Source organism: Palaemon carinicauda, chromosome 7 (assembly GCF_036898095.1).
Source record: "Palaemon carinicauda isolate YSFRI2023 chromosome 7, ASM3689809v2, whole genome shotgun sequence".
Taxonomy (NCBI): domain Eukaryota; kingdom Metazoa; phylum Arthropoda; class Malacostraca; order Decapoda; family Palaemonidae; genus Palaemon; species Palaemon carinicauda.
The window spans coordinates 111616966-111635576 of record NC_090731.1 but is presented as its reverse complement, the minus strand read 5'-3'; the positions used below and the strand labels follow the sequence as shown (position 1 = coordinate 111635576).

Below are 18611 nucleotides of genomic sequence, written 5' to 3'. Positions count from 1 at the left end.
GGGAAGCGGATTGGCTGATCCTTAGGAGTGGATACTACTGGGCCTGTCTGAAATGAAGAAAGGGAAGAAGAATGTTGCCTGGACCTCTCCGATGAATCTTACTGCTCCTAGACGCGTGCTCGGCGCTTACGAGATGGCGATCGCGAGGACGATCTGGAAGCACACGGCCCCGGCAATTCGCAAGGTTGGGCGCGCTGCGAAACCTGGCTGGAATCGCGTTGGGGGTCGTTATGGCAAAACCGCTGGGTCGCGCGCGGGCACGCGGGCCACTTGGCGCGTGGGCACGCGGGCGAGGGGGCGCGTGGACGTGCTGGCGAGGGGGCGCATGGGTGCGCAGGCAAAGGTGTGCGTGGATGCTCAGGTGAGGGTGTGCGCGAGTGCCCGGACGATCGCTGGCGATCAGGAGAGCGATGGTGCGTAGGCGATCGGTGGAGCATAGGTGAGTGTAAGCGCATTAGCGAGCGATGGCGCATTGTCGAGCGATGGTACATTGGCGAGCGATGGCGCGTTGGCGAGCGATGGCGCGTTGGCAAGCGATGGCGCGTTGGCGAGCGATGGCACGTTGGCGAACGATGGCGCGTTGGCGAACGATGACGCGTCGGGTCAGTAGGCGACCGACTGCGTACAGGCGAGTCGGTGACCTGTGGCGATCAGACGCATGGGCGCGTTGGCGCGTTGGCGAGCGTTCGCGCACAGGCGAAGGATTGTGCGGGCGCGTAGGAGAACGCTTGCACATAGGAGATCTCTGACGCGTAGGATGGCGCGCAGTAGCGCGGAGAGAAGTTGCCAACTGGGGCGCAGGGCCAGGGGGCGCTGATGTGCTCGAGGAGGAACGTTCGTGGGCGGGCTCAGGAGTCGACTCGTGGGCGCGCGGGCGCCAATGCAATTTAGAAGTGCGCACAGAAGAAAACGCACGGTGGTGTGCAGGCGAGGTAAAGGATCAATGCCCTTGCCTGCGCCCAGATCCGAAGGTCGTGGGCGTGTGGGCAAACGTTGGCGCGCATCAGGAAATGGGCGCGCAGTAGTGCGCTGACGAGCAGGAGGTTGACGGCGCTCAGGAGACTGTTGACGCGCAATGCGCACAGCAGGGACAGAAGAGCGCTTGCGCGCAGGCGAGCACTGGCGAGCAGGTGAACGCTGACGAGCAGGAGAGCGCTGGAGATCAGGAGAGCGCTGACGAGCAGGAGAGCGCTGGCGATCAGGAGCGCGCTGGCGATCAGGAGCGCGCTGGCGATCAGGAGAGCGCTGGCGATCAGGAGAGAGCTGGCGAGGAGAGTATGTTGACTCATCTGCAGGAGCGCGCTTGCGTGCAGGAGAGCGCTTGCGTGCAGGAGAGCGCTGGCGAGCAGGAGAACGCTGGCGAGCAGGAGAGCGCTGGCGATCAGGAGAGCGCTGGCGATCAGGAGATCACTGGCGAGAAGAGTCAGGTGATTCTTCAGCAGGAGAGCGCTTGCGCGCAGGAGAAGGCCTCGGCGGCGAAGAGGAGGGCGAGCCTTACGGCGAAGACGACCTCGAGGCAAGGTATCACCGTCGTCTGTCCTTTGAAGAGGAGTCTCTGTTAGTGCACTCCCCCGAGGGGGAGGAACACCCACAGGAGAGACCGTTGGACCCAGCTTTCCCCTCGAAGGATGTTCGGATGGGGAACCTGAGCCTTCAGCAACATCCGCAACAGCAGCAGCTGGGGTTTGACCCGACCGGTCGGACGCCTCTGCCACAACAACGTCGACAATAGCCAGAGGGTCTACCTCTGGTATTACCGGCGACTGTTGGACAGCTGCCTCCAACTGGATCAGATCAAACAGGGCTTCCTTGGAGGGCGAGCCCTTAAGCCCCAAGGAAGCCCAAAGCTGGAAAAGATCATTGTTAGAAACAGTTTGGGCATCAAAATCAACAAAATCAACAATGTCCTCCCCCAGAGGAGGAGGGGGAGCTGCCTCGCTATGGGAGGCAACACCCTCTCCCGAACCCTGAGATTGGGAAACAAAAGAAGGACCTACGCTACCACTCGGCGGCCTCTCGCGAGAGACCGAACGAGTGGGAGCTTCGGAGGAGGTTCGGGCAATGGAAGAAGAGTCCTTGGAGCCTTCCTTCCCCAAGGTAGTCCGTGAGGGAGAACAGTCTCGCTTAGAACTCTTCTTACGCCGCCGGGCAAACCTCTCCCACTGGGAGGTAGGCCACTCCCTACATTCCATACAAACATTATCACTTTCACACCGTTGACCTTGACACTGCGGGCAAAGGGTGTGAGGGTCTGTATCGACCGCCGACATGTATGTTCCACAGGGGCGGTCGGGGAGTCCAAGGCACTTCCGCATAATGGGAAGAAAAGGTAGAGGCCAACTTCAAACACACAACTGTAAGAAAAAGAAAAACAGATTAAGGCTGTCAAAAATGCGAGGACGAGACAGAAACGTCTGTACATCGTCCGAGCCAAAAGTGAAGAAGATCACCGGTGTGTGGGGGGGAGGGGTAGCTAGCTACCCCTCCCCTACCCCCGTGGTAACTAGCGCGGGAGTAGTTTAACCCTCGTTAAAATCTAATGGCTCGTCATTTCAGCTACGCCGAAAGTAAACCCTGTGTAAATAGCGTGGTTTGTATTTCGGTTACGGAACAACTTAATATTAAACAACTCTACAGTCTAAATCTAACTGACTAAATTCCTGAAGGATATCATTCCCTAGGATATCTAATATATTTACAATTTCAGAATTCCTCCCTGGGTAATTTTTACATACAGTGTAACCAGCAGATTCCAAATTTTTAACTACAGAAGGCAACATAGGAATTTAGAGGGAAAGATTAAAGTTTTCCAATGCAAAAAAAAAAGACGACTAGACTTTTTCCCACAAGGCATTGTTAAATCAGTTACCAAATGAAATCCATCACCAACTCTAGCTGACAACCCAAAAGAAGAAACCAACCTAGACAAAGAAGCACCACAATAATCTCCTAATTTACTATCAACAATTTGTTTATTAATAACACTAAACTGGGCTCCAGTGTCTAATAGAAAACAGCATTTAAAAGATTTCCTACCCCTACCAACTTTGAATGTAATAAAGGGCACAAATATTTCAGACCCTGATTGACAACTTAACACTTTTTTCACCAAGATCCTTAATATCACGAGGACACATTGCTCCATGATGTTCAGATTTATTGCAAGAAAAACATTTATAAGGTAACAATGATTTATTTCCCAGACATTCCGAGGCCCCATGCCTATCACTCAAGCATTTATTGCATAGTTAGTCCTTCAGCTCTATTCTTCCTAGATTGCAAAGTATTAAACCTAGTACATCTAGAAGAGTTATGACCAGTTTCTTTACAAAATTTGCATCTACCAGAAGATAAAGGTTTACAGGTAAATTGAACTTTATTAGTCATTACTAGGAGTAGATCTATTACTAAACTTTGATTGTTGGAAATTACGGTCTTTACCTTCATATTTAACTTCTTTACCTTCATATTTAACTTTAGGTTTTGCACCAGAATTTTCATTATGACCTAAACTAAGGCGTGCAATAATACTCTGATAATTATTTAACAACTGGTTGAAATTAGGATAAGAAGATCCTGTAGTTCTAGAAAGTTCTATCAAAAAATTTCTAGGAAGTTTCCTATTTACAATTTTGCTTATTAGCAATAGAGCAGCCGAATCAACTTCAATCAGATCTATACCAAGTCCCTTCAAGTCAATGAATTTATTATTCAAATATCTAACAAAAGACTCTACTTCACTAAGGGATTTTACTTCAGAAGTGTTCAAAACTTCACCTATTACTTGATCAATTATGTTGTCTTCATCCAGAAAATTAAGATCTAATTGCTTAAAAGCCAAATCAAAACCCTCATCATTTACTGCAATGTTTTCTACTACACTTAATGCTTCACCCAACAAATAACCCTTTAAATAAATACACTTTTGAGCAATAGTTAGGTTAGGCATACCGGCCAAAGCATTATTAAAAGCCTTCTTAAAGTTAAAATATGCAAATGGATTAGCTGCATTATTTTCAAACTTCTGAATTTGAATAGGAGGGAGAGGTAACTTTATAATTTTACTAGAACTATTTTGAGGAATATTCTTACCTCCAAACAAATTATCAAATTTTACTCTAAATTCTGACAGTTTTCTGTATTTCATAATGATAATCTCTTGCTGCTTGCATAATACTATGTAGTTCATCTTCAGCAGCAATTTCACAAATGCATGCATCAAAATTCTCAACTATTACTAAATTAGCATAAATTTTATGAATGAATTACAGTAACAAATGACCATTAATTTGATCGTCCTTTAAAGAGTCAATCTTCCTAACATCAAGAGTTATCAAACCCTTAACATAAGCCCTCTTTTTAATTATCTTTTTCATTTCAGCCTCATCCATCTTGAACCTTGCTTTTAACCAATACTAAATTACCCAAGGAAGAATTTAAACTTAACTTAATCAAGTCAATGCAAATCAAGTTATCATCAGTTACTTCCTAATGAAAAAATACAGCATATTATGCTAACAGCAAAACCAGGCTAATCAACAGGTTATATAAATGAAAAGGTTACTAACTTAACCTAAGCTTAGATTAATACAAGTATAAAATAAGACCGATACTGCTCCATTCTTATAAGGAATAACAGCAGTATACAAAAAATCCTGCCATTACAAAAACCAGATGAGCCCAGAGAGGACAAAAAAGTACATACCTGACACTAGAACAACTAAACTAACTTTACTTTAGGCCTTTGCTTAAACTAAAAGTCAGCCATACTTCGAGCCAACTTCACATTGCCGTCATAATTGAGATGTACTCCATCCCTGGTATAAAGGCGTTGGTCGGAAAATCCATTAACCCCTTTCATGATGAACAAACTATCCTTGCCCTTCCATTTGTTCAACCACTTTTTGAATTTATTTGATTTTGCTTTGAAATCCTGCCGCAACGCGTCAAAACTTTGACAGTGGCTGAAATAGAACCTATCCTCTATTTGAGCAAAAATTAGTTTAGCATTGGGACAGAATTTTTTTAGCAATTCAGCAAAGGCCTCACAACAGAGCTCTACTTGCCATACCTCCGCAGTACTTTGGATAGCGTCTAAATCATTGCTGCCCAAGAACACAAAGATACGATTTGACCTAGACCTCTTAGGGAAAGCAAAATATCGCTCAACTTCAGCCTTGATACTTTCGAAGGTTGCGCCCCCCTTCCAAATGTAACTAAACCTATCACATTCTTCAAGGCGTAATTCGGACAACCTCCTTACCCAGCTATGCCCAACAACAAAAGTCATAGCCAAAAAACAAAACAACCAAGACGAAAAGCAAACTGAAGTCTTACGGGAAAGAAAAATCTAAAAAATTTGAAATATGTTAGAATGATCTAACTCAAATCAATAATTAGGCAAGTCTTTATTTTTCAACTTGCCTGCAAAAAATTTTGCAAACAGGCGTCTAGGTTTTCTTCAAACCTTTTTAGTTCATTGCTAAAGGGCTGAAAGAATACTCATTCAAACGATCCGGCCGGTAGTGTAATACAGCAGAGACTAACTCCAAGTCGGACTCAAAACTTGTGATCAACTCCCGTTTTCTTTCCTTTGTCTGAAACTCTCGAACAACCGTTGAAAAATAAAGACGGGAAAAACAAAACTGTTCCCTTATAAGGAATACATTTAACATTAAATTAATTAATTCCTTTAGAATACAAAAAGGGGAAAGTTAAAGAGTTACTTTTAATATTAACAAATGGCAATCATTCAGTTACTTTCCGTCCATGACCGAACACTAAAAATAAGAACAAAAAGTAAGAATGAACTAGACATTTCGACTATTTTCTCACGAATGCAATTACCATTCTCCAATCAACTATTTCTACAGTGGTAAGAATGATCATGACACCAAGAGCAGAAAAGTCATTAACGGAATGGAGAGCTGTATATTTACAGATTGTTACTTGCAAATTTTATATCAAAGTAGTGCAATATGAGTAATATAGTTTGCTGTGCACCAACAAATGATTCCCCTGAAGAAGAGAATGATGAATACTATGAAGAACTGCAGAGGATAATAGATGAGATCACTGAGAGAAATATGAAAAGTATGATTGGCGACTTCAATGGTATACATGGACTTCACCATAGGGCAATTACAAAAATTAAATAGATCACATAGCCATTAATAAAGAGAGAAGGAGGACTCTGAGAAATGTAGGAAGCTATAGAGGTGCAGATATTGGTAGCGATCACCAGATCCTCATTGCTGTACTGAAATTAAAACTGGAAGCACCCAACAGAAATGTAGATAGAATACCTAGGTTTGATACAGCTAAGATTCTAGAAGATGTTTACAGAAAAAGATTTGTAATTGCAGTCTTGGAGACTTTAAGAGATGAAGAACAAACAATTAATGAAGAATGGTGTGAAAACCATGGATATCCAATGATACATAGGACACAAAAAAAAAAGGAGACAAGGACAAAAATTGTTTGTTGAAAGTTTCCGAGGAAGTAATAAAAATTACAAGGTAGAGCATACTAAGTATTCCAGTATTGATAGTGAGGTCAAAAGAAAAGCCAGGAATTACTAGAAGGAATATTTAGACAAGAAAACAGATAAGGCTGACAAAGCTATGAATTCGGGGAGTGGCTATGGTGTAAGAATTGCTTATGAAATAATTAATGAAATCTCTACTGGGGCAAAAAAGAAGCAGCTACCCATCAATAAAGGAGAGAGATCTGTTATAACAGCAGAAGAGGACGAAAAGGAACGTTGGATGGATCACTTTAGTGAGGTCATGAATAGGAGACTTGAAGGAATAATTTGATTGATATACCTGGAGCGGATGAAGACCTTGATATTCCAATGAAGGAATTCATTGTGTTTGAAGTTGAAGCTATCATTAAAAACCCAAGAGATTGAAAGCCCCTGGATACGATGTAATAACTACTGAGATGATTTTTTGCTAGAAATAAAGTGACTCCCAAAATAAGTAAAAAATTATTTTGTAGAATGTGACAGGAAGAGCCATATGTAGATTAGATCATGGTGAGGGGTGGATGATGGTGGTTTGGGCAGACTCTTTGTTCTCCCCAAAAGAGATTAGTTCACCAAACTTTCAAATGGGCTCCACAAGGCACTAGAAAAGTTGGAAGACCTAGGCCTACATGGCTGAGGATTATGAAGCCTGAAGTAGATGATAAATGGAGAAGTATTGATTTAAAGCTTAAAATAGATATGACTGGCGAAATCTAACTGAGACCCATTGCGTCAATAGGCGTAGGAGTAGGTGATGATGATGATGATGATGATGATCACAGCATGTGCTCTTGAGAAAAGAAGCAAGAAAGACCTTTAAATAAGAAATAAAGTATTTTAATCGATATACAAAGCAATGTAAATAAACAATAATTTGACTAACTAGCTAGTATAAGAATGCTAATAAATTCCACTTTGAACTCTCTTCAAAATATCACAATCAAGGAAATTCATCTTTTACTAAATTATCCGTTAACGCCTATAGATTCTTATTCAAAGCGGATCTAAAGAACAAAATGTTAAAACAATCATTCAAATTAAGCATTTAATCGAACAAACTAAAATCTAAACATTTATATCGAACTTTGCCAAATTTATACAAGATCATTCACAGTTATTTCCTCATACGGTTTAACACCAATTTGAACCAAATTTATAAACATCTCCAGCATTAAAAATAAGTCCTAAATAATTCAAAATAATATGACACATTACATATATAAGATTACTTCGTGGATAATTCCTTTAAACCCCTAAATAAACTGTATTTGCTGATCCTTTCAAATAAACCTTCTAAATGGAACCTTCTTCGCTGACCGCTGCTTGCTAACTGATTTGCCTGTTACAGACAACACCTTAACTACCAAACTCAAACTATAGAAACTAGCCCTAACCAGTAGCCCAAGCTAGTTTTAACCAAGCAGCTCTAACATGGCATAACATCATAATTCCAGGAAGAGAACAATAGTCTTGAAATGTCCAATAATTACATGGAATAGAACAATAGTTGTTCACCTGTTAACATGACCCAACACGGCCTAGAATAGCTGTACTTTATGACCTAACAGAACTAAAATACGATACACAAACAAGCAATTTACAAATCAGTTCTTCACAAAACACAGAGTATACTGTAGATGACAGGATTATTTTGTTAAATTTAAATGCTGGTCCAAGTCATGGGGGATTCCGAAAAAAAAAAAAAAAAAAAAAAAAAAAAAAATGCTGTAATTAGTGAGTTATTGTCTTTCGGGTGTTTGAAAGATTTGTTTCCAAAAAATTCCTCTATCAGCATTTGTCCTTCTTGATGATATACTACTTAGATCACAGCTCTATAGCCCTCCGCATACGGTAAGTTCTCCGATTAATATGCGTATTAGGAAAGTATTCTGTAGGATACTTTGCCCGTTTGCTTCAAAACCAACCAAGATATTTTCGTTAACTAGAATGATGATAAACGAGTGTTATAGAAATTGTATAAAAATCTAAGTGAGACCTTTTATTCAAGTAAGCATTCTTGAACATTGCGGATTTTCTTTTGTTTAGGTGGACATTGTAGAGATGAAGTTTATATGAGAATGATAGAAAAAAAACAAGGCTCCAAATGCATATTTATGAATCCAACTAATGAATATCTTGGCTTGGCTTCACACAAATTTCGAATGGTTTTTAGGCTGGAATGGTAAAATGAATGCTTTTCATGCTGCCGCTCATAAGAGATTTCTCTTCTGGTCGGATAGTGAGAAACTAGGAACTAAAAGTGACGGCCCAAGACGAACACTAGAGGGGATGGCCATTTATTTTAAAGATACCGAGAATGAATACTAAATAGATGAATGAAGAATGAAAGAAAGGAACACAAATGTCAAAGAATAATGATCTAACACGATGTCAGGGGATTAAGGAAGAAACTCAGAAAATAGACTCTAAGCCTAAGGAGTGAGAGAAATTTTTTGGACTCATAGGGCATCACTCCTGAGCTTTGTGATTCAGTGATAAAAAGCAAAATCAAACATTCATTATCAAGATATTATTATATTATTTTATCTTTTTTTTTTATTATTATTGCGTCAGTTTTAGAAATTACGGTTTAGCTACTACCTTGATAGGCCGAGGAGCTGGTATGGCTATTTCTCGAACACTCCGAACTAGAGCTAGATAGCAATATATTTTTTGCTCGTTAAGCGCCAATCCTCTGTAATAATTCACCCATTCCAAAGGTCCACATCCAGCCTCATATAGCTGTGCTAACTCGGCCACATAATCACTTAGAAAGGACGCCGTACATAGGGACTTTATCATACAGAGTTAAGCCTATTTGAATAAAAATTATAAGAACATTGTGCATGAAATTGATAAACAGTCAGTCTGATATCGAATGTATGTAATTTTCTTAATTTAAAACAACTAGCAATTATAATAACTGATAACTTACAGTCAAGATATTAGAGGAAGGAATCATTTTGTGTTCATGCTCTCTGCGCAGGTATTTTTTCCAGCAAAATAGAGGAGGATACATTTTGGGAAAAGGACTATATCATAATTTTAAGACAAAATTTTGAAAAACTACGGCGTTTTGAGACTATGATCTTTTCTATGTGACTTGTAAATAAAACAAATATCTCAAAATTTTGCCGGAATGTAATACCTTAATACAACTTATTTTTCATTCAATTAACTAAATTTGGATTGTATTCAAGGTACTCTGCGGTCATCAGTATCTACTGTATCTATCATTGATTACCTATTATCAAAAATAAATATTTAACTTTCGTTACTAATCAACCTTCCAACAACAGCAGCTACTTTGGTCTACTGCTACTGACTCTGATACTAGCTACAACAAATCAGCTAATAAGGATTTAGGCTAACAATATTTGCTAGAACATTAACGGTTATCAAATAAGAATTTGGAAATAATACAATATTTTATAATATGTACAAAGAATCTTCATTTAACTTCTCTCCACATACCCAAGTTCCTCAGTGTCAGGCTTGCCAGGGCAAGGGAAAATTCCCCTCCCCCGACTTTTTCCTTTATAGGATATGCTAGTCCTATCTCAACAAAAAAATAGTACATAAAAGACAATGTATATCTATATCTATATCTATCTATCTATATATATGTATATATATATATATATATATATATATATATATATATATATATATATATATATATATATATATATATATGCTGCATAAATATATGAATATATATATATATATATATATATATATATATATATATATATATATATATATATATATATATATATACATATATATATATACATATATATACATATATATATATACATATATATATATATATATATATATATATATATATATATATATATATATATATATATATATATATATATATATATATATATATATATATATATATATATATATATATATAAATAAAAGCATACACACACACACACACACATATATATATATATATATATATATATTGGTGTGCTACTGTCTTAAGCACACATTTGAGTATGAGTTGTTTTCAGATGTATTTAAATGGTTTATTGAACACATCTTGGTGGTTTTTTAAGTTTTATTGTATATAAACAACTGAGTTAAACATCTCCATCACTGGAGGAAGCTGTGTTGGTCCACATGACCAATTCTGGTGAAGTTTAGATAAGAACTGACTAAACTATCGATATCACAGATATCGTATGCTTGGTTTACTTTAGACACGTGACGGAATCGGAAGACACCTGCATCCGGTGACGTCACAAACTTTCACACGAAGAGTTAATGTGTTGACACTAAGAAAGAACGACAACTTAGCATCTTACATCCTGTACACAATTTGAGTTGACCATAGCAAATCTCACGGCCAGCTCTTCCAACCAACATGACATATTACGTCATTTGTTTTAAACATGTAATATTACTATTCTAAATATTACATAAGCTCGGCCAGCTATCTCAATTTTTTTTTTTTTTTACAAAAATTTAACAACAAGCCGAAACATGGTTATTAGGTGTGACTGGACATACGTATCATTCATTGTCCAAAACTAGCTATATCCAACTGAGGACGAATGTCCAAATAGGCACATCAAAACTAATAACAATAATGCATACAAAAAAGATATTACCAAAGCAAAAAGAAAAATGCATGATAAAACCAAGATCATATATATGGTACATTGCTAGCAAATGATTACATGGTACCAAAAAACAAAACAAATTCTGACTTACAAATGATTCGGTAACTTGATAAAGAATAATTGTTACCTTTGTCAGAAACAAGATACTCAATATTCAGTGCACAAATACGAATTCCTGGTACGTACACGTACCACGGTTTCGTACATATATATATATATATTTATATATAGGGCTGATACATTTTATTAGATGCCCATAGATTCTGTTATATATCTTATATTTTTTTCTTTTTTTTTTTTTCTCTTTTCTTTTTTAACATTCCGGCTTATATATTTTTATTAGATGCCGAGAGAAAAAAATGATTTATATCCTTTTTTATTTTATTTATTTATTTATTTTTTTTTTTTAAATGTTATTTTAAATGTATTTTTAACAATGCAAATGTAGAGAATTTCTTTAATTACATATTACTAGCGTACTAGTCAGCTTTTCATACAAACATCATCCTGACAAATTACTCCCTTAGCGAATGAGGTGGCCACTCATACAGCTTTGAACTGGATCAAGTAAGGGGTATTGTCAGGGCTATTCAACTCGTTCCTTTGTAGCTGCTTGCTGTGCCGTAACCTACGCCAAACAAGGATGTTCACGGCGATAAAAATCAACGCCGTTACCAATAAACCTGCTAGTAATATAGGTTGAAGAATCTCTTTGTAAGTCGGCGACAGGTGGTCCTTTTCGGCAAGTTTCATTAAGTGTTTCGCCACACTTCCTTTATAGGGGAGAGGAAGTGCGGGCGTTGTAGAGGTCCACGTGAAGTTCGCGAAGTAAGCACGTTCTCTGATGATTGTCCGTAGGCCAGTCACCATGGAATTCGGGGAAGTCCCGATACAGCCATCTGCTGCGACGAAGATGTGGTTAAATGATGTGGATCCGTCAGGGCATGATACATTGAAGCCGTCCTTGTCGTATCGTATCCACGAGCCATTATTTAGTCTGCAATTGAATTCTTTATTGTCAAAGGGATAAAGCTTATCCAGACAATTTTCACTTGTATGGGAGAGAGCACCGTCTAGTACTATACCTAACTCGCATGAATCCATCAAGTTTTTACGGAATTCAAATGAGTCAGCTGTACATATTTTTCTATCCATTGCGTCTGAACAGTGAGTTAATTGATTTAAGTCTTTAATGACCGTATATGTTTCCTTGTCTGGGGAAATCAATACGTGTCCTGTCAAACTGGATATTACTGGATTTGAGTGATTCGTCATGAAAGTCGGAAATGGTGATATCCTGTAAGATTGCCAGGCATCAGAAGAATCAAAGGGAATTGTAATCCTAATCTTGTTATTATCTACGTTTACTGTAATTAAGCTGTAATAAAATTCTAACCTATGTTCGTCTAACAAAGGAACATAGCCTAGTTTATCCCTAGTGTTCTCCAGAACTAATTTTAAGTAACGTATAGGCAACAAATGGGGCGACAATACACCTTTAGTTGCTAACGTGATAGCTTCTACATAATCCTTGGATTTCTCAATGAAATGTGCAATTCTGTTATGTATGTGATCTATCTTTGAATCATAATACGTTAATGTTGCTAACAAATCCTGTACTTCCATAATTTGAACGATATTATCTGAATGTTCATTTAACAAATCCATAATTTTATTGATTGAAGCTAACTGATCCCTTAGTTCTGACATAATCAATTCATCTTTATGAGTCAAGAACTCAATTTTCTTATTTTGATTACTAATTTTAAGACGATTGGAAAGTCCTAAACCTAAACTTGCAACAGACCCAAAGATGCTTAATGCAGCATAAATGAACGGATTCCGTCTTTCTTTTTGTTCGTGTCCTACAGTCCACATCAAAAGGTCATAAGCCAAAGATCCTGTCTCTCCAGTCTTATTTTTTAAGTCATCAGATAGCATCTCTGCAACTTTTAATGTTGATCCAAGCAAACTCTTAGTAGTCAAATGAAAATGTCTCCTATGCAACTCATCCAATGATGCAGAAAACCTTGAAATGGCGGTTCTTAAGCTAGTGACATCATTCTCTTGAAGAAAAATTGCTTGCATATGCACTTCGACAATTACGTTGGTTGATGTAATAAAAATGTCTTCTTGTCTTTCAACTATATTGCCATATTTAAAATATATATTCTTAGTCTTAGAACTCATCCCATACGAAAAAAATGTCTGAGCGAACAATATCACTCCCAACAACAAAAAATTCATCTTGGAAACCTGTAACGAGAAAAAATATATGTAATTACTCCTGTATTAAAAAGAAAACTTTTTAGTTACAAAAATTAAAATTTTTCCTCACTTCTTTTTAATTTCTTATGTGAGACAATGGTACTATTCTCTCATCCGTGGGTTGGGCTACGTTTTGAATTCTAAACCTATTGGCCGTTAATATTTCCAAAATGTTAAATGGGCCTTCAAACTTAGGTGTTAGTTTATAGTTGAGCCCTTTTCTGACATTGATTTGAATATAGATGTTATCACCCACGGTATATGTTTTAGTTGGTTTCGCTATTTTATCATGATTCCTTTTCATTATGATTTGTGATTCTTCTAAATTCTTTCGAAGGATATCATATCGACTTATACTTGCATTTATACATTCTTTTAAAGGATTTGATAGATTAGTTGTAGGCGTTAATACATGGAAAGGTGTTCTAACTGGGGTACCATACAATGCTTCATGCGGTGACATTTTAATTGATATATGATATGAATGATTCAGAGTACTCAGTGCCGCCGGTATTGCAATATCCCAGTTGGGGTCTGATCCCCCTAGTGTTACCCTTAATATATTTAATATCTTCCTATTTGCTCTTTCCACTAGCCCATTCGACTCTGGGTGATATATCATGGTATTAACCTTCTTTATGTTGAGGAATTCACACAATGAGATAAGAAAGTGATTATTAAATTCACCACCCGAGTCTGAGATTATCATGTGTGGAATTCCATGTTTACAAATGTAACACTCGTAAAACTTCCTAGCGCATTCAATCGCAGTTTTAGTTTTAAGCGCTATTAGTTCTGTATATCGAGTTAAAGCATCTATAATCACTAAGAGGTGCTTATTTCCTCTGTCTGACTCGTAAAATCCTGTTAACAAATCTAAATGTATTCTTTCAAAGGGTTGATTGGGAACAGGATAAGTTCCTAAGCTAACAGGTGTTTTCGTATGCCCTTTGTTTTCCTGACATGTGCGACAATTAGCTATGTGTCTTTTTATATCTGTAAGCATTGTATGCCAATAAAACAATGATTTGGCTTTCTGTGACATTAATGAGAACCCAGGGTGTCCATGTAATGGATTTGAATGCAACCAATTCAGGACAGTGGAAACAAGTGAGTTTGGTACTACTACCTGGTCGTTAGTTACATGTGGTGTATTGCGGGTTTTCCTTGTCACAGTTCTACACAGAATATTATCTTTGATTACATAATTCTGCTGCTTATACTTTATATATTCTTTTTCTTTATGATTGCCTTTCAAAGCATTTATAATTGTTTCTATTTTCTGATCTTTTCTTTGCTCAGTCTGTAACAATTCAGCACTCCAGCCTAAATCTTCTTGTTCAGATATTGTTTTTACAATAGGCATGGATGTTGATATATCTATTAATTCAGCTAAAGACTCCGTACAAGATGACACGGGGTTGCGTGATAATGCATCCGCAATGATATTTGCTTTCCCAGGTAAATACCCGATTCTTACGCCAAAATCTTGAATGATTAAATGCCACCGAGTTCGTTTAGGGCTGTGATTGAAGCCTTTAAAGAACTCTGTTAGTGGTTTATGGTCAGTAAGAACCTTAACGGGATAACCGTAAATTATGAACTTAAAATGCACTAGCGAATTAACAATAGCTAGTCCTTCCTTGTCTATTACTGCATACTTACTTTCGGAAGTTCTCAATTTTCGAGAATAGAAAGCTATCGGGAAAAACTGTTTATCATATTGCTGAAGCAATACCCCTCCTACTCCTAAGTCTGAGGCGTCTGTTGCAATGAAGAATTCCTTACCGAAGTCAGGAAATTTTAAGATAGGAGAACTACACAGTTCATCTTTCAAAGTATTAAACGCCTGTTGATGTTGCTCAGACCATATGAAATCTACGCCCTTCTTCGTAAGATCAGTTAAAGGAGCGGCTATTATTGAATAGTTGCGTATAAAACGCCTGTAATATCCACTACAACCCAGAAATTGCTGTATTCCCTTGACATTAGTAGGTATGGGAAAATTACGTATAGCCGACACCTTATCATGGACTACTTTAAGACCTTGGCTTGACACCATGAAACCCAAATATATCAATTCTGTTTTGAAAAATTCACACTTACTAATCTTTACCCTTAAGTTATGTTGTCTTAATCTCTGTAGTACTAGTTCTAACTTACGTAGATGTTCCTCTAAGGTGTTGGAAAAGATTACAAGATCATCCATATAGGCATGCAATATATCCCCTAACAAGTCTCCAAACACTATGTTAATCATTCTTGTAAATGTTATAGGAGCACAACGTAAACCAAAAGGCATCCGTAAAAATTCATAATGTCCCCTGGCTGTGCTGAAGGCTGTGTATGGGATACTATCTTCTTCTAATGATATCTGGTGAAAGCCTTTAAGTAAGTCCAAACTGGTAAAATATTTATTCTGACCTAACAAAGACAAAATATCGTCAGTACATGGCACTGGGAATCGATCAGGGATCGTTTCCTCGTTTAGACGACGAAAGTCGACGCAGATACGCCATGTTCGATCTTTTTTCGGTACAACTATTAAAGGAAAATTATAAGGGCTATTTGATTTTCTAATGACTCCTTCCTCTAACATTTTACCTACTTCATCATTTATTTCATTCTGGAATTTCATAGGGAGTCTGTACGAGGGTACATATATAATTTTCTGTTTGTCTTTTAACCTTATTTGATGCTCGGTCACATCTGTTTTTCCTAAGGATCCATCCGTAGTGGAAAAGACATCTGTATATTTATTTAAAAGTTCAAAAATTTTCTGCTGAATTTCTTCGTCTTGAATGTCCTTACTGATTTTATTTTTAATAAATCGTAAAAGGGATTCATCCGCAACTGATTGAGAGTGATTGATTTCAGCAACGGTAAGAATACGATGTTTATAAACTTCTACATCCAAGATATGTTGATTTTTGTGAATTACTAAAGTGTTATTTAAATGATTACAGACTTCGATATTACATTGCTGATGTGAGCCTACTGTATAAATAGCTTGTGTGACAGACAATCCGTTGGTTTTCAAAGTATCGGAAAGGATTAATATTTCAGATCCCGGTAGTGTTTTCTTTATTTGCACTATTAAATTCGAAGGTATGTTTGGTTCGATATATTGCGTGCAAGATGATATTACGGGTGAACGAGAATTCTGCTGGGTCGCATGTATCATTTCTTTATTAGTGAGACAAGTTATTGGTTCTTCAACGTACGTTACGGTTACATTTGTCGTCTCCTTTTTATCCAAAACTGACTTTAAAGTATTAGAAGACTTATAGAATTTCCCTTTGATATACACGCCGTGCTTTGCAGGAGCTAAGATAATGTTTTGATTTCCCATAGATGGGTATCCTATAATTACAGCTGGATACATATTAATGTTTTTCACAACAACAAATGTATCGGCAAACGTGCGATTACCGACTCTGAACTGAATATGAGTTATGCCTATGACGTTTAATTCATTATTTCCTATACCTGAAAGTCTGATTCCTGATTTTTCAATCGGAAAGTTCGAAAACAACAAATGATGCGTCTTCAAATCCATAATATTACGTGGACTACCAGAGTCAAAAAATAACGTAAAGGATTTGTGTTCTAAATTTACAGCATATAAGGTTGGCCGTAACTCATTTTGGCTTATTATTGTATGAATTCGTTGCAAATCTACGGGAGCATGCACTGTTTTACTTAATTCGGCCGTGTGTTTCATAGGAAAATCTATTGTCTCACAATTATCTGATAAAACATTAAATTGATTATTCAATACTATTGATGTTGACATAAATGACCTTGACCCAACATCACTCTCTTCCCCTCTAGAGTTAACTATGTGGTATTTGCTTTGCTCTGCACATTCTGAAAATTAGGCTGACTTTGCGAGGTCTGGTTTGACGGCCCAGGCTCAGCGATATTTGAAGAAGTGTTTGTTTGTTTCGGACTCTGAACTGCATTGACATTTTGTTGTTTCTTCTTATTGTTAAAATGAGGATTTTTCTTTTTATTTCCATATGGAACTGACTGTGGAATTGACTGTGTATTTCTAGGATATTGTTGTGTCTTACGCGCGTAACATTGACTATAAGAATGTGATCCTGTGTTGTGAACTGAACAAAATTTCGTTCTACAGTCTGCGCTTATGTGACCTTGACGTTTGCAGTTGTAACACGTCACTCCCGCTACTGGATTATTAATTACGTTCACTGTTTGTGGTTTTGTTTCATTCTTAGCAAAAACTTGAGTTAACACGGGATCGAGATCTGGACACTTGGACATGTGCTTCTTTATCTGTTTATAGACATCCAATTCCGTACTTGCAGGCATTAACTTCTTATCAAAGCACCGTACTAAAGCTTCAGGCAACATAAGTGTCATGCAAGTTAAATACATTAATCGTAAAAAATCTTTCACGGAGATATTATCGTTAGTAACCCAAGTGGAATTACCTAAAATGTCCTGATATTCGTTAAGCCTATCAGCTATGAGAGCTGCTCTCTCAACAACATTAAGCCGATTCATAGTGGCTTGATTAAGTGTATTTCGTAACGTTAACACTACATCCAAAGCTTCTTCACCACCATAGATCGCGCGTAACCTAACTTTGAAATCATCCCAAGTAACTGCTTCCTGAAATGAAACACCTCTTAAATACGCACTCGCATCCCCCTTAGAAAAATCTATAAAACTTTTAGCTTCTTGTAATTGTACAAAAGGATCTACGATTTGTTTGGCATTTAAATGGGCATCAACGGATGAAATCCATGACTCCACATTTTGTGGCAAGAACCCGTTGACACGGCCTTGAAAAGGAAGGATTGCTGACCTGGCATTTACAAGCGTCACAATTGGAGGAGGATTAGCCTGGCCTACACCACTAGGTCCAGGGGTAGGGCTGACAGGAGGAGCCATGACTGCTGTATTCTTTTTTTTTCTATCTCTTTGACCCCTTTCAATCCTATCAAAATATCTATATGAGTACAGACGCCCACTGCGTAAACGCATATGTATAATAAAATTCCCCCAACAATGTTACTAATCCCAATACATTTCCCCCCAAGAGTTTATGAAAGAAAAAGGAATTAGCACAAAGAAAGAAAAATTCTAAATGAGAATTCGGAGTTTCTTATAACAAAGTTTAGGAATTCACTCACCCCAGTAAT

At 37.8% G+C, this 18611-nt stretch overlaps 1 protein-coding gene across 1 annotated transcript; it reads right to left on the bottom strand.

Annotated features, from left to right (window-relative positions):
• Positions 1-454: 454 nt before the first annotated feature.
• LOC137644485 (uncharacterized) lies at positions 455-4861 on the bottom strand. The gene is made up of 5 exons (XM_068377459.1): positions 4771-4861; positions 2033-2181; positions 1211-1374; positions 954-1155; positions 455-859 (listed from the first exon to the last, which is right to left on the bottom strand). Exons 1-5 carry the CDS (start codon positions 4859-4861, stop codon positions 455-457), a joined length of 1011 nt encoding a protein of 336 aa, XP_068233560.1.
• Positions 4862-18611: the final 13750 nt, after the last annotated feature.